The following is a 14355-nucleotide window of genomic DNA, read 5'->3' as shown; positions in this document are numbered from 1 at the left end:
TGACCCCTGGACTGAGATATGAGGTACATACAGAGCTGAGGAAAGGACCAGTAAGCACCAAAGCCTATCAAGAGGAAAGAGGAAGTGTGTGTGGTTGTAGCATAGGATCTTAAAAGCCAAATCAAGGAGTTTGAATCTTATTCTAAGAACAAGGGGGGAAGTGTTAGTGTTTTAAGTGCAGGGTGTCGTGGTCCTACAATTGAGTTGTATTTCAATAGGAATACTCTGGTCTTTGTGGAGAATTGGCTGTGTGCATGTGTACACACCAGTGTATGTATATGTACATTTAGAAGGATGTCCTGGAGTAGGGTAACAGGGAAGTGGGGAAGCCCTGGATATGAGCTGGTCCAAGGCACAGGTGCTTGTTACTTGGACATTGGTGGCTGAGGAGAAGAGAAATGAAGGCATTTAACATGTATTTTAGCACACACTAGTTGATAGATTAGATGGGGATGGTGACGGGGAATTAATGATTCCTAGGTCATCCTAAGGACCTAATTCTGTGAGTTGTCTCACAAAAAGCCAGGAGTGAGTTGGAGGAAATGGCTGTCCAACAGCAGAAATGCATTGTCTTTAAGAATCCATAGGGCTGACCTTCACAGGAATCCTGTGACTCCCTCCTTGTACAGGGGGAAAAGTCACCTGAGGTGAGCCTAGAATGCCCTTGTGATGGCAGAGGTGGCTCATTCTATTTTGAACAAAAATAACTGTCAGAAAAGGCTCTCCTTAATTGAACATTTATGTTTCCTATATTTGCTTTGGGTCTGTGTCTCTGCAATCAACTCGAATGTCTTACTCCAGTTCTTCAGTACAACTTTTTACAAACTTAAAATTCACCTCCAGATGATTTTTTTTTTACTATATAGAAACAGTGACCAGGAGGCTGAGGCAGGAAAACTAGCAAGTTTGAGGCCAGCCTCGGCTACATAATGAGTTCAAGGTGAACAGACTACATAGTGAGACTGTGTCTCAAAAAACCAAAAAGAAAAAAATAGTGGAGGTTCTATTTTTTTAAAAAACTATCCTCTCTGTATGCAAAAATAGGAGGCAAAATAATTTTATAATAACTCATTTGTTTTTCATTAAAAGAATCCCTGAGAATTTGGCCCTGAATGACTTAGGTAAGAATGTAAGGACTACATTTAAGTAGCTGCCTCTGTCAGCCCTGGGGTTCTTAGCTTCTTTTCTAAGACCAGTGGGAGAACTTCTCAGCTTTATGGAACTGAGGTGTGATAGGCAGCATGATGTTCTCCCCAAAGATATGTGTGTACTCACATCTGGAACCTGTGATATGTTGCCTTACATGGTAAAAGGGATTTTATAGATTTGATGAAATTAAAAATCTTGAGATAAGGAGATACTGAAGTAGGCCAGTATAGTCCAAGGACTGTGATAGTTTTGGAAGCTGTAAAGTGCAAGGAAAGGGGTCATCCCCTAGATTGCCCAGAGGTAGTGCAGCCCTGCTTACCTGTTGGTGCTTCTGACCTCCAAAACTCTGGATAATAAATTTATGTTGTTTAATGCTTTACAAAAAAAATCTAGAAGGCTGTCCAGTTTGCTTTTGTGCCTCTTTGAGCCCTTCATTGTGGGACTGGTCATGATAAGTTCTTTTGGATTGACATAAAATACAGTATGCATCCTTAAATAGACTTGTCTGAATTTATATCCTTTTTTGAATCACAGTATATACAAATTGTATTTTTCAAGTGGTTTCCTGGAGGCTGCATTCAATAAAAATAGAGGGAGTACCTGTATGTTAGTAAAACAAGTATGTGAGCAAGAAGAGTCAGAATTCTTCAAGACCAGATTTACCTTCAGGATAATTGGGCATTGACTTTAATTGCAAAAGTGTTAATGAAGCCTTAACACTAACATGTTTTTTTATCAAATATGTATATACTTTTGCAGAGCCACTGGAGTAGCATGGTGCCATGTCCTTCTTAAAGATATAAGAAGTCTTAGAAATGATATCTTAGCCTGTGTTAGCTGGGCCAAGATAATTTGGTTAGGCCCTCTCACCTCTTTGACTACTTCTTTGTCCCTCTATGCTGGAAGGTAGGCTGGAAAGTACGATTACATGACACTGAGCAAAGGATTTCTTGTTCATTGCTGAAACCAGGGCTGACCCTCACAGTGGTACGAGTGGTGCATCTTGAAGCTGGGCAGCGTGATCAGCTTTCCTATCCCAGTACTTTTCACTGTGCTTTGGTGTGTCTGCTCAATGCTGTGTTTTATTCCCTGTCTCTGTTAAAACCAGAAACCTGGAAGCCACGCTCGATTCTCTTATGTCCTTACTTCCCTCACTTGGATAATTTTTCCCCCTAAAGAAGACAGCCTTATCTCCTTACAGCTGCCACCTCTGATCCCCTCTCGCCTACTGCTTCCATTGTGCCAGCCTTCTAATGTGTGTGTCTGCTGTCATCCTCCACATTACTGCCAGAGTGATTGATTAGAAGGGTAAATATGATCATATCATGTTCTCATTTAAAAAAATCTTTAGTAGCTGTTGCCTGCAACATAAAGTCCAAGCTCCTTAGCAAGGTATCTGATGCCTCCAGCTGTCTATGAATTTTTGTCCTAGACAGTGTTCACTGTATGTACCTTGCTGCTCTTTATACTTATAGTGTGTTGTTATACATTATGTTTGTCTGCCCTTATCTGCTTATTTTTCAAGGTTCAGTCCAGGTATCATTTCCTGGGAGTTTTCCTAAACCTCTCCCTGAGTCTTCAAGCCCTCTCTATGTGACCCCATCATACCTTTTCCCACTGTAGCATTTGTCGTAGTTTTTGAAATGACTTGAATCTGTTTTGCTTTTCCCCAGAGCTTTTAGGCCTGGAGGGCTGGGATCTTTTTTTTCCCCCAGCATCCAGCACAGTGCCAGGTCCATAGTAAGTGTTTAATAAGTGGTCATTGAAATGAACTACACAGTGATTGACAGCCCTAAAGATGGACTTGAAAGGTTTTGCAGAACCAGAGTTGCATTTGCTGCCATTAATCACTTTGCCTCCTAAAGCCTTATAGCAGTGTGAGATAAGACTGAACAGATAAAGAAAAATATATATATATACACAATTGGGTATTATTCATCCATAAAGAGAAATGGAATCATGTCATTTGCAGGAAAATGGATGGAACTAGAGATCATTGTAGATGAAATAAGCCAGATTCAGAAAGACAAATATTGCATGTTTTCTGTCATGTGGGGAATCAGAAAAAGGAGGACATGAAAGTCGAAGGAAGACTATTTGAGACGAGGAAGTGGGTTGGAGGGTTTAAGGGAGGATAAGGGGGTGGGTATAATTGAAGTATGTTATATATGTGTATGAAATGTCACAATGAATCCCATTATTTTGTATAATCAATATGCACTTCAGAAGAAACTAGGAATAAAAGGAGTGGGTCACACAAAAGTAGATGGTGCTCCCCCCAAAATAAGTACTCCTGTGAGGTGTCAAATTGCCAGTGTCATTTGCCAAGGATCCTTAAAAAACTGCAACCCTCTTTGTGAAAATGAGTTTATTATTTCTACTTTTCATTTACCACTTGATACTCTTATTAGTAAATAGGACATTGTTTTGCAGGGGCAAGGTATGGTACACGATAAATGTACCATACTGTGCACTCTTATAGATACTGGCCATTTGTACCTCTTTATGTTTAAGTTAGTTAAAATGAAATAAAATGTAAAGTTAAGTTTGTTAGCCACCATCTACCTTTCAAGTGTTTGATTTCTACCTGTGGCTAGTAACTACAGTATTGGATGGCTCAGATACAGAATAATTATGTCACTGGTTTGTGGTAGTGTATTTTGGAGGTTGATTTTTTTTTTGCAGTACTAGGGATTGAACTCAGGGCTTTGTGCATGCTAGGCAAGCACTCTACCACTGAGCTACGCCTCAGCTCTGGAGGTTAAGGTTGAAGCATTGAAACACAGCTATATTCGCAGAGGAACCAATTTATGATGCGTTTTAATTCCTATCACTAACCATCATTGTGGATAGGCTTTTTAAGCCTTATTGGGAAATATTTATTTTGGTTTTGCTAGGGATTAAATCCAGCACCTTGTGAATGCTCTAAGCATGTACTTTTTATCACTGAGCTATACTCCCAGCCCTTGAAAATATTTTGCAATCAATATTTTTTTGAGATGGAGTCTTACTATGTTACTTTAAATTTTCTGAGCTATAGAGATTTTTTTTCTTTACATCAGCCTGACAGTCTTCCCTTCCCTCTTCCTTACTATGTTGCCCAGGCTGGCCTTAAACTCCTGGGCTCATGTGATCCTCCTGCCTCAGCCTCCTGAGTAGCTGAGACCACAAGTGAATGCCACCATGCCTGGCTCAATTAATTTTTTTTTTTTGCAGTTGAAAGAGTTAGTAATCTGTTACTTGTCTACTATCCAGAAACTAAGGTTAAATGAAATTTATAGTGCCAAAGAAGGCCTCAAAGATCATCTAGTTACTCAGAAGGACACTGAGGCTCTGAAAAATAAGGCCCCTGGCTCTTTAGTGTTAGAAGTCTGAGCTTCTCACCCTCAGTCCACTCTGCTGTTCTGTGGTGCTTCTCAGGTTGTGTCCTCTGCAGTGGCACATCTTTCAGTTTTTGATGTCAACGGGTTAAAGAAAATGGCTCTGATCTCAAAGGATTGAACCATTTCATCATGATAGTAGGTAATGATCATGAGCTTTGGTGAAATCAATGCTACTAATAGAAGTGAAGTACTCCCAAAGACCCTGTTATTGTTTCTCACTTTCTTACACATTCTAAGTCAGTCAGTTGTTGCTGAATGTGCCGTAATTATGAAAAGAATCTTGCTCTTTGCATATGGGAAGATATCCTGTCTTCATTATGACTTTTTCAAGGTTGAATAATCCTGACTGCACCTGGTTTCAGCTAGTAACTTTAGGGGGAATGTAATCTTTGTTTACCATGATCTTTTTGTGGCAAATGAGGCATAAGCAGTGTCATGTGTTGCATGAAGTGTGATATTAGTTTGACTGTAAAATGAGCTATTTGAATCTTTGAATCCAATATTAGGGTCTTTATTTTCCTTTGCATGGAATTTTGTTTTTCCATCTTTAACTGTTGTGGGGATGACTTCTAATTTTCTGAACTACAGTGATTTTTTTTTCTTTTAATCACCCCGACAGTCCTCCCTTCCCTCTTCCTTATCTCCCTTGCTTCTACCACCGACCCTGCTGAAAAATCACGTAACTCTTATAAGAATTTTAATCATCTACAGAAATGATGGTCTTATTTCTATGAGGACTAGTGACAAAGGAAACACTGATGAGCTATCTTGTGAAACTGGGGGAATTAGCCTTATGAACAGTGACATTTGCATGTGCCAGAATCTTCTTAGTGTCTCAGATAAGCAGCCATGTTGAGTGATAGTGTTGATTACTATTGTCTAATTTATGGAGCCTAGGGTTTTGCAGTGACCATTTCTTGGGTTGACTGTCAAATTTTTGGAGTGCTTTCTTTTCTGGTACTAGGGATTGAACCCAGAGCTTCATGCATGCCAGGTTTGTGCTCTGCCGTGGAGCTACACCCCCACTCCTTGAAGTCTTTTCTTGATGGCTGGTTTTGATAGACAATGATTTGATGTCTGAAATGGCATGTTTTTACTTTGTAGTGTATATTAGGGATCTGAAAAGGAGAGTGTCTACTGATTTGGTTACCAAACCATTCATCAAACGAAAATAAAAGGGAAGGAACATTATAATAAAGAAGAAAATAAACAGTAGATAAAAGGAAATAGGGAGATAGCTCTTTGTAAATGGGAAGGGGACCAAGAGATGGCAGGTGGGGGGTATAAAAGATGTTTCATGTACATGTGCCAGCTTCCCATAATGAGTGGAATCATTTATATATTGCAACCATGTACTAATAAAACTATCTAGGCAGATAGTTAAGTAGCTTGTGAGGTAGGAAGGGTGAAATAGATTTTAGTTACAACCCATTTATGAGATATTTTTCATTATATGGGTAAGAAATAGGAGATACATTGTTTTTTCCCCAAATACAGTTTGATATAAAGAAAAATATTGATGTATCATATTTATCCAACAATATGAATATTTGTTTTTATAGGTAAATGCAAGTATTATAGAATTATAATCTTAGATTTGGAAGTTCTCACAAGAGACTTAAATAGCAGATTGGTTAGAGAGTAATTTGCTTGTTTTGTTTCTCTTAATCTGGTTAATACTGATTATAGGGAAAGTGTTTATACCAAGTTAGAGAATTATTCTGTCCCCTTTCTCCCAGTGGTCACAGGTTGTACCATTGTGATAGTGTAGTATGGCTTCTGAGTAAAGAGCTAGGGGCCAGGGATTTAGCTCTGGTTCCGCTACCTGTCTCGCAAGCGCAAGGTCCCAAGTTTGATCCCCGGTACCAAAAAAAAAAAAGGACTGGTTGTAGGAAGTAGGTGGCAGACAGTATATGTGCTGTCAAAATGAATTATCATGGAGGCATAAATGTGTGGACACATTTGGTGAGCCTTTATATAGCCTCTTTAATTTGATGTAATTGAAATGTTTCTTTTCCCATAAATTTCCTTTATTCTTTTAGGTGTGGTATTTCTGTTTGGCAAAGTTTGGATTGAATCAGCCAAGACCCATGTGAGCTGTTGTGTCATGGTGAAAAACATTGAGCGAATGCTCTACTTCCTTCCCCGTGAAATGGTAAACGTTCGTGATTAGCTTTTAGGTTTCAGTAATTGTATATGGCACTCATTTAGTGTCCTGCTGCCAACTCTATCCTTCGATAGGGTAGCAGTTCTCCAGTGCCTGCCCAGTGACCACTGATTATCAGCGACTCCATTAGAGGTTGGGAAAAATAGAGAAATGAAGTAGAATTCAGTTTTTTAACTTGTTAGTGTCTGTGTTAAAATATGTAGTGCTGTATTTTCCCTTATTCTTCATTTCCATAATAATCGGGCTTGAGACTCTAAAATGTGAAGTGGCGTTTGGCCCAGTTTTCGTGCTTTTGCTTCATAGGCAGCAGTAGCATTCTCTCCATGACCACTTACCAAGGTCAGTTCCATTTGTTCCTCCTTTTTTATTGGAACTTCAAACATTTCCAATCCTCTCCCAGTCCTAGCTCTCCCCATCTCAGTTTAACTGTGGAGCTTCTTGGTCAGGATTTACAACACTTTCCCATTTTGTAGAATCAATCATCTTTATCTCTGATTGGCTTTTATGCTGCATTGGGAGGAAGTGGGCATTTGAGTTTAGTACATTTTTGGGGTCTGTGTGTCTATGAACTCATCTGTAAAACTGTGCTGTTAAATGTTTAAATGGGTGGGAATGAAAACTGCTGTAGACTTGGGTTTCTGGTAATTGAGAAGATCTTATACACAGATAACTTTTTTCTTCTTCTCTCCATGGGAGAACAGAAAATTGATTCAAATACAGGGAAAGAAACAGGAACTCCAGTTACAATGAAAGATGTTTATGATGAATTTGATGAGAGAATAGCAAATAAATATAAAATTATGAAGTTCAAGTCCAAGGTTTGTATTTGCTGGTGAATTTATTCCCAGCTCTCTTTATTGTTTGTTCATTTCCAGATTTAACAAATAATGATTGCATATTTACTTCATGCAAAACGCCTTTCCCATGGCTTATAACTCATGGAGTGGAAATCTCATAGGTATGAACATAAAAACATACTAAATTTGTAAAAATATTTTTTCTTTTTAAATTGCTTATAAAACTGGTTAGAATTGAATAGAAAAATAACTCATAGCAAATTGTTTCCTGCTTGCAACATGTCAGGTACTCTTATTCTGAAATGGAGAAGAAACTACTATTTTATTTAAATAAGTGATTGCCCATGCATTTTGATTAGAAGACTGAGAAGGGTTTTAGCTTTAAAAACCAGGGACTATGATGATATTTCATATAGAATGAAAAACTTCTATTCAAATATGTATGATAAATTATCTTGATTTTAGTGAGGTATTGTTGCCTTTAGCCATAATGGAAAGGGGTTGTAGCCCACTCAGAATACTAGCTATTGGGCCAGGGATTTAGCTCAGTGGTTCCGCTGCCTGCCTTGCAAGCACAAGGTCCCAAGTTCAATCCCCGGTACCAAAAAATAATTAAATACATAAATAATTTTAAAAATACTAGCTGTTAACAGTGATTTCAGTAAAGGGAGATTGAGTTGCTAAAGGTAAGGCTAGCACTCTTAACTATTAGAGCCTTGAATTGTGGCTAATGAGTCACGTTTTTATAATTCCAGAAGCAATGCACAAGGCCCTGGGTTTGATCCCAAGCACTGCAAAGAAACAAACAGATAAAAAAAAACATTCCAGAGGTAATGTGGTATAATTGTGACGAACACAGGTGCTGAGGCCTTGCAGCCTTTTGTCATTGGTTATTTTATTCCTAGTTGAAAGGGGAAAATGTGCCTTTTTTACTTCATTTACCTTTGTGTGTGGGCACCGTGCTAGATTCCTGATGATTGAATGCAGGAACATGTACTATATTGTTTATGTAATACTGGCCAATTTAATTTTTGAAAAGTTTTTGTCGTATTGATTTTTAAAATATCTGCTTACCCAGATAGTGGAAAAGAATTATGCTTTTGAGATACCTGATGTTCCAGAAAAGTCTGAATACTTGGAAGTTAGATACTCGGTAAGTCAAACAAAGAGAGTTGCTGGATTTTAGTTGAGAATGACATTTTTCTACTTTTGAACTTTCAACTGGCTTTCGATTAGGAGTGTTGGCAGGGCTCCTCAAGCCCATAGTTCATTGAGGTGGACTTGAAGTAATGAATAATTGAAATGGATAAAAGTAATTTAGGTTCAGAGACTACAAGTTACACTGCCTTTCTCTGCTTTCAAGTATGCATCTTTAAATAAGTAAATTGAAACAGCACAACTGTTCGTCAAGTGGTGCAAATGCCACATGATGGAGTTGGACATCGTTAGTCTGTTGAGTGTCTGTTGTGAGCAATGGAAAGGTGAGAGAGGAGTGTCAGTAGCATTGCTATAGTGCTGCTCTTGCTCCTGTGACAGGCAAGGTCGTTGCTGTAGGGTATTAATTAATTGGACCTTAACCTCTTTTCTTTTCTAGTGTTTTGATCCCATGATGTTGGAAAAGGGAAACTTTTAAGAAATGTTTTTAATAGTGGTGATGAAAAGCACCACGGATGCATTTGCAATGAGTCCCACTCTGTTGCTTTCATTCTTCTAATGGAGTGGTACTTACTTGGCTGTGCTTTATCAGCGAGGCATGCATAGCTCTGGACAGAAATTCTCCTTTGAGGGAGCTTCTTGGCCTATTTTTCTTCTAATGGGTGTCATCAAGATGCATTATTTTGTCATTGTGAATTGTTTTTGTTTCCTACTGTGAATTGTTTTGGATTTCATTTGTGGCAAATTACATTTCATATGTATCAAAGGGGTTTCTTCTGGTGCTTCATAGAGAGGCTTTTGTTTATTTCAAATATAGACTTTGGAAAATGTGAAGTAATGGTTTAAACAAAAAAGGTTTTTTTCCCCTTGCTCTTTTCAGGCGGAAATGCCACAGCTTCCTCAGGATTTGAAAGGAGAAACTTTTTCTCATGTATTTGGGACCAACACATCCAGCTTGGAACTGTTCTTGATGAACAGAAAGATCAAAGGACCTTGCTGGCTAGAAGTAAAAAATCCACGTAAGGAAAAATTTAGTCATAATTCTAAGTAGATTGCTGGTAAATGCATTTTCAGATCTATTTATTTTAACATGTCTGCTTCCTTTTTTGTGTTTATTTGAGGTTTTCCTGAGTATTTAGAGGGAATACATTTAGAATCTTTTTTCTCTAATGCCTGGCAGTTTAGTCGAAGGGAGGCGTTGCTGCAGGCAGCTGTTTGGGGCGCTTCCTTCATTATCATGTTCTTTGCATGTACTGTACTTCTGACCTGGCTGAGATGGCCCAGCTGTTCTCTATAGCAAACTGCTGACCTTTGGAGGGGAGGAGAATCACCACTCAATGTGGATACTGCTTGTTTGCCTTGTTAACCTGATATTTTTCAGCACTTGTATCTATGATTCTGTGTTTTATCTCTGTAAATCTCTTTAAAATGTTTTATGTCTTCTCCAGGGCAGCATTTTTTTTAATCCTTTCCTTGGGTCATAGCTTCTTTGGAGCATCTTATAAAATCTATAGACCTTTTTTCCAAGAAATAAGCACATGCACACACGCGTGTAACACACACAGAAATTTGCATACCACCCAATAATATGGCTTATTTTTAATTAAATATTATGTCATTCTTATTAGAGGATAGGGTTGAGGAATATTTCAGTTAATCACAGATGTCATAATTATAGTACTTTTTCTTTTTAGTAAGTAATACTGATATGTTGTATCTGTTCTTTTTTAGAGCTCTTGAATCAGCCAATCAGTTGGTGTAAATTTGAGGCAATGGCTTTGAAACCAGACCTGGTGAATGTAATTAAGGATGTTGGTCCTCCTCCACTTGTGGTGATGTCTTTCAGCATGAAGACAATGCAGAATGCAAAGAACCATCAAAATGAGGTAAAAAAACTAAGAAAAATTCTGTACCTATTGCCTTAGATGCAGTAATTACCTGAACTTGTATGGCTTTTCTACAAGAAAAAGTTGTTCTTTTGTCAGGGAAAAAATACTAGTTCACCACCAAAGTCCATTTTGGAGAATGATTTGAATTTGTCTGGTATTGCAGTTTTTTGTAAGGCCTTAAATTTCTGGAAATATTTTGGTTTTTATTTTTCAAAGGTTCACACAGAATAGTGCAATGAATTGCTTATGCCAATCACACATATCCAGCAGTTAGCAAGATTTTGTGATACTTGTTTATCTGCATTCCCTTTTTTACCGTCTTGAAGTTTTATAAAGCTAGTCTCAACCATTGTGCCATTTTGTCCCTATATCCTGTGGTATACTTCTCTTAAAACATGCACATTTTCTTATATAATACTGCTAGCACACTTAATAATATTAACAGCGAATCTTGATATAACCCACAATCCTTAGTACATAAATTACATGACTCCATTTCTCACAGTGTCTTTTCACAGTTGAATCAGGATTCACACAAGATTCACAGATGGGCTTTAATCTTTGTGTCTCTTGCATTTCTTTTTAAATGGGACTATCTCACACCAGCCCATTGTTTTTTTTCCCATGACATTGAATAATTAAAGAATCACGGAGTTTTCTAATAGAATGTCCCATTTCCTGTATTTTACTTCTTTGTGGTATCATTAGATGACTTCTGAACCAGGCATTGATAGACAGCGGCCTGTGAGTCAAATTCAGCCCACTACCTTTTTTGTGACTAAAATTCATTGAAATTCAGCATGTCTTTAGCTGCTTTTGCACTGCAACATAAGAGTCAGACAGAAACCATATGGCCTATAAAGCATAAAATATTTACGATTTGGTCCTTTACAGAAATATTATGCTGACTCCTCTGTCCTTTATATTTCTATGTGCTATATGTTAGTTCTAAAGAATCAATTTGATTTAGGGTCAACTTTCCTAGCCAAAATACTTTACAGGTGGTACAGTGTACTTGATACTACATCATATTGGAAGACACACAGTGTCTGGTTAAACTGCTGCTTATGTGGGCCGGGGATTTAGCTCAGTGGTTTCGCTACCTGCTGCTCAGGTGCAAGGACCCGAGTTCAATCCCCGGTACCAAAAGAAAAAAAATGCTGCTCATGATTCTCTCATTCCTTGATCAGTAGATTCAAAGGGTGATACCCATTGTAAATTTCTCTATCAGTCTTTTATGTAGTGTAAGATGTTTTCGTTTTTGTGGTGTTGGGATCAAACCCAAACCCAGCACCTCATACATCTTAGGTAAGAACTAAGGTGAGGTTTTTTAAGCTTGGCACTGTTTGTATTGGGCTGGATAATTCTTTTTTGTAGGATGCTGTCCTTTGCATTAGCAGCATTCCTGGCCTCTACTCACTAGATGCTATAGATACTATAACACCTCCCCCTGCCAGTTGTAACAACCAAAAAAAATGCCTATAGTCATCACCAAATATCCCTGAGAGGGAGGAGGAGATGAGATTATCCCCAGTTGAGAACTACTGATTGTGTATTAGTCATTTTTGCATAAATTATTTCATTAGTTGTAAAATGGTGGTTTTCTAATTGTATCCATGTTTATGAGTTAAATTTTTCTGTAAGATTAACTTTTCTTCATTAACCAGCATTATTGGTTACTTTGTAACAGTTTATACAAGAAAGTTAGGATAAATTTTAATTTTTTCTTTTATTGGCAATTTTCTGAAAAGAAGGCCAGGGACCTCTATTACTTACAGTGGCAACAGGTTATTTTGTTGTTCCTTTTTGGAATATAAGCACATGGGTGTTTTTTATACACACACACACACACACACACACACACACACACATATATTCCCTGTGATGTAATTTATTGCCTTCATTATTACTGTGTGTGTGTGTGTGTGTGTGTGTGTGTGTGTGTTTTGAGATGGGGTCTCACTGTGTTGCTCGGGCTGGTCCTAAACGCCTGGGCTAAAGTAATCTCCCTGTGTTAGCCTCCCAAGTAGCTGGAACTACAGGCATGTACCGCTGTGCCTAGCTTGATTTTATTTTGATGCTTATATTTGTTCCCCTCTGGGGCTTCTTTATGTTTGCTTCTAAGTCATTTTGACATTGATGGGGGTCTTTTTTTTTTTTTTGGTACCGGGGATCGAACTTGGGTCCTTGCGCTTGCGCAGCAGGCGGCGAAACCACTGAGCTAAATCCCCGTCCAGATGGGGGTCTTTTTTAAATAGCATTTTGGCAATATTTTCACTTTTTTCTTTAGTATTGCATTTGAACTTTTAATTTATTTTTCATGGTCCTAAGGATTGAACCCAGGGTTTTCCTCATTCTAAGTACGTGCTGTACCACTGAGCTACACCCCCGGCCCCTGATCTTTTAATAATAGTTAATACAGTAGATGGCCAGAGTCAATAGTTATGTGTTTGGGAAAGGTTTAATTAGTACTTACTCAAAATTAGAAGTATCTATCACCTAGTTCCCACAGTGAGATTTTTACATTGTATTTCCTAATACATAAAATAAGGATCTGTGGAAAAATGGGTGATTCAGGGCAGGTGATGTCTGATAACGTCTGGAACGTCTTGTTAATCAGAGAGCAAGGATCATATTACAATCTACTGGAAATATGTCAGAAGGACTCAGGAAACAATTTGAAAAGTCTCCTACTGACCAAAGATGGGATAGTGTGAATGTAATAAGAGTAATTGCATGAGTTCATGATGATATTAATTATATTGGGTGAGTTAATTGTATTGTGATTACATTTTTAAAACTTACCTTTCAGAGTGGTGGTTCTCAGTAGGTTGAGACTTTTGCTTCTGAGGGTACATTTGTCATTGGAGGAACATTTTAGTTGTCATAACTCGGGGATTGGGGATGGAAGATGTGTCATTTACCACTGGCATCTAGTGGGTAGAGGCTGGAGATACTGCTAAACATCTTGCAATGCACTGGATGTTTAAGAATTAAACAAAGAATTTGACCCAAGTGCTGAAGTTGAAAAATCCTATTTCAGAGACTTATGCTGAAATAGTTTCTGATAAATTGATACATCTGGGAGGAGGTGGGTAGTGGGTAGGGTTACAGATAACTTGATAGTTGAAACTGGATGATGGGTACATGGGAGTTAATTTTGTTCTATTTTTTCTCCATTTGAAAATTTGAATATTTCATAATAAAAAGTTAAGTATTCATATGTATTAAAAATGTGTACTTTTTATATTCTTTGTGGTTTTAGTCAGAATTCAGAATATATAATAGGTGTCTGGTAAGTGAGTTTTCCCGTCCTTTCTTTGCAGATTATTGCTATAGCAGCTTTGGTCCATCATGGTTTTGCGTTAGATAAAGCACCCCCACAACCTCCTTTTCAGTCACACTTTTGTGGTATGTATTTTTAAACTAGTTGACTAAACAGCTTGATTTGAGTTTTCTTTCTTTTTAAGCTATTGCATCAGTAATTTGTTTTTCAAAAAGTGTTTTCAAGAGTAATTAGTGCGTATTATTAAAGTTGTTTTCAGCTGTGGAAACTTGTTTTATTGGCCATAGTTTTCTGTGTGATGAGGCAAGATGCCGAGGAATAAATGAATGTTTACCTATTTGGGAAGAGTTATAGTAAATACCAGATTGGAACTGAGTTGTCCAATGTTCTTTAAGATTTAATAGGTGAAAGAGTTCTATAGAATTCTGCATTTGTGTTTTATGAGCCAGTTTCCAGAAAGATTCTGACATGTTCCATGTAGAGAACTTGGTCAGTTAAATAATCATTTGGTTTTTTTTTTTTTAATGGG

The 14355-nt window shown here is 37.8% G+C and overlaps 1 protein-coding gene across 4 annotated transcripts in view; it reads left to right on the top strand.

Moving 5' to 3' along the window:
- Pola1 (DNA polymerase alpha 1, catalytic subunit) overlaps positions 1–14355 on the top strand; it is a 303336-nt gene that overhangs the window by 19933 nt on the left and 269048 nt on the right. For all 4 annotated transcript variants that reach the window (XM_004872235.3, XM_004872234.3, XM_087193611.1 and 1 more), the window contains exons 11-16: positions 6575–6687; positions 7401–7517; positions 8575–8649; positions 9532–9670; positions 10383–10537; positions 13867–13951. In XM_004872235.3, the coding sequence (XP_004872292.2) occupies positions 6575–6687; positions 7401–7517; positions 8575–8649; positions 9532–9670; positions 10383–10537; positions 13867–13951 (684 nt within the window). The remainder of the gene's footprint in view (positions 1–6574; positions 6688–7400; positions 7518–8574; positions 8650–9531; positions 9671–10382; positions 10538–13866; positions 13952–14355) is intronic.

The sequence above is a fragment of the Heterocephalus glaber genome, unplaced genomic scaffold (genome assembly GCF_053883595.1).
Source record: "Heterocephalus glaber isolate CG9 unplaced genomic scaffold, H.glaber_assembly_v1.0 deba00001594, whole genome shotgun sequence".
NCBI classification, from domain to species: domain Eukaryota; kingdom Metazoa; phylum Chordata; class Mammalia; order Rodentia; family Bathyergidae; genus Heterocephalus; species Heterocephalus glaber.
This window is presented reverse-complemented; position numbering and strand designations above follow the sequence as displayed.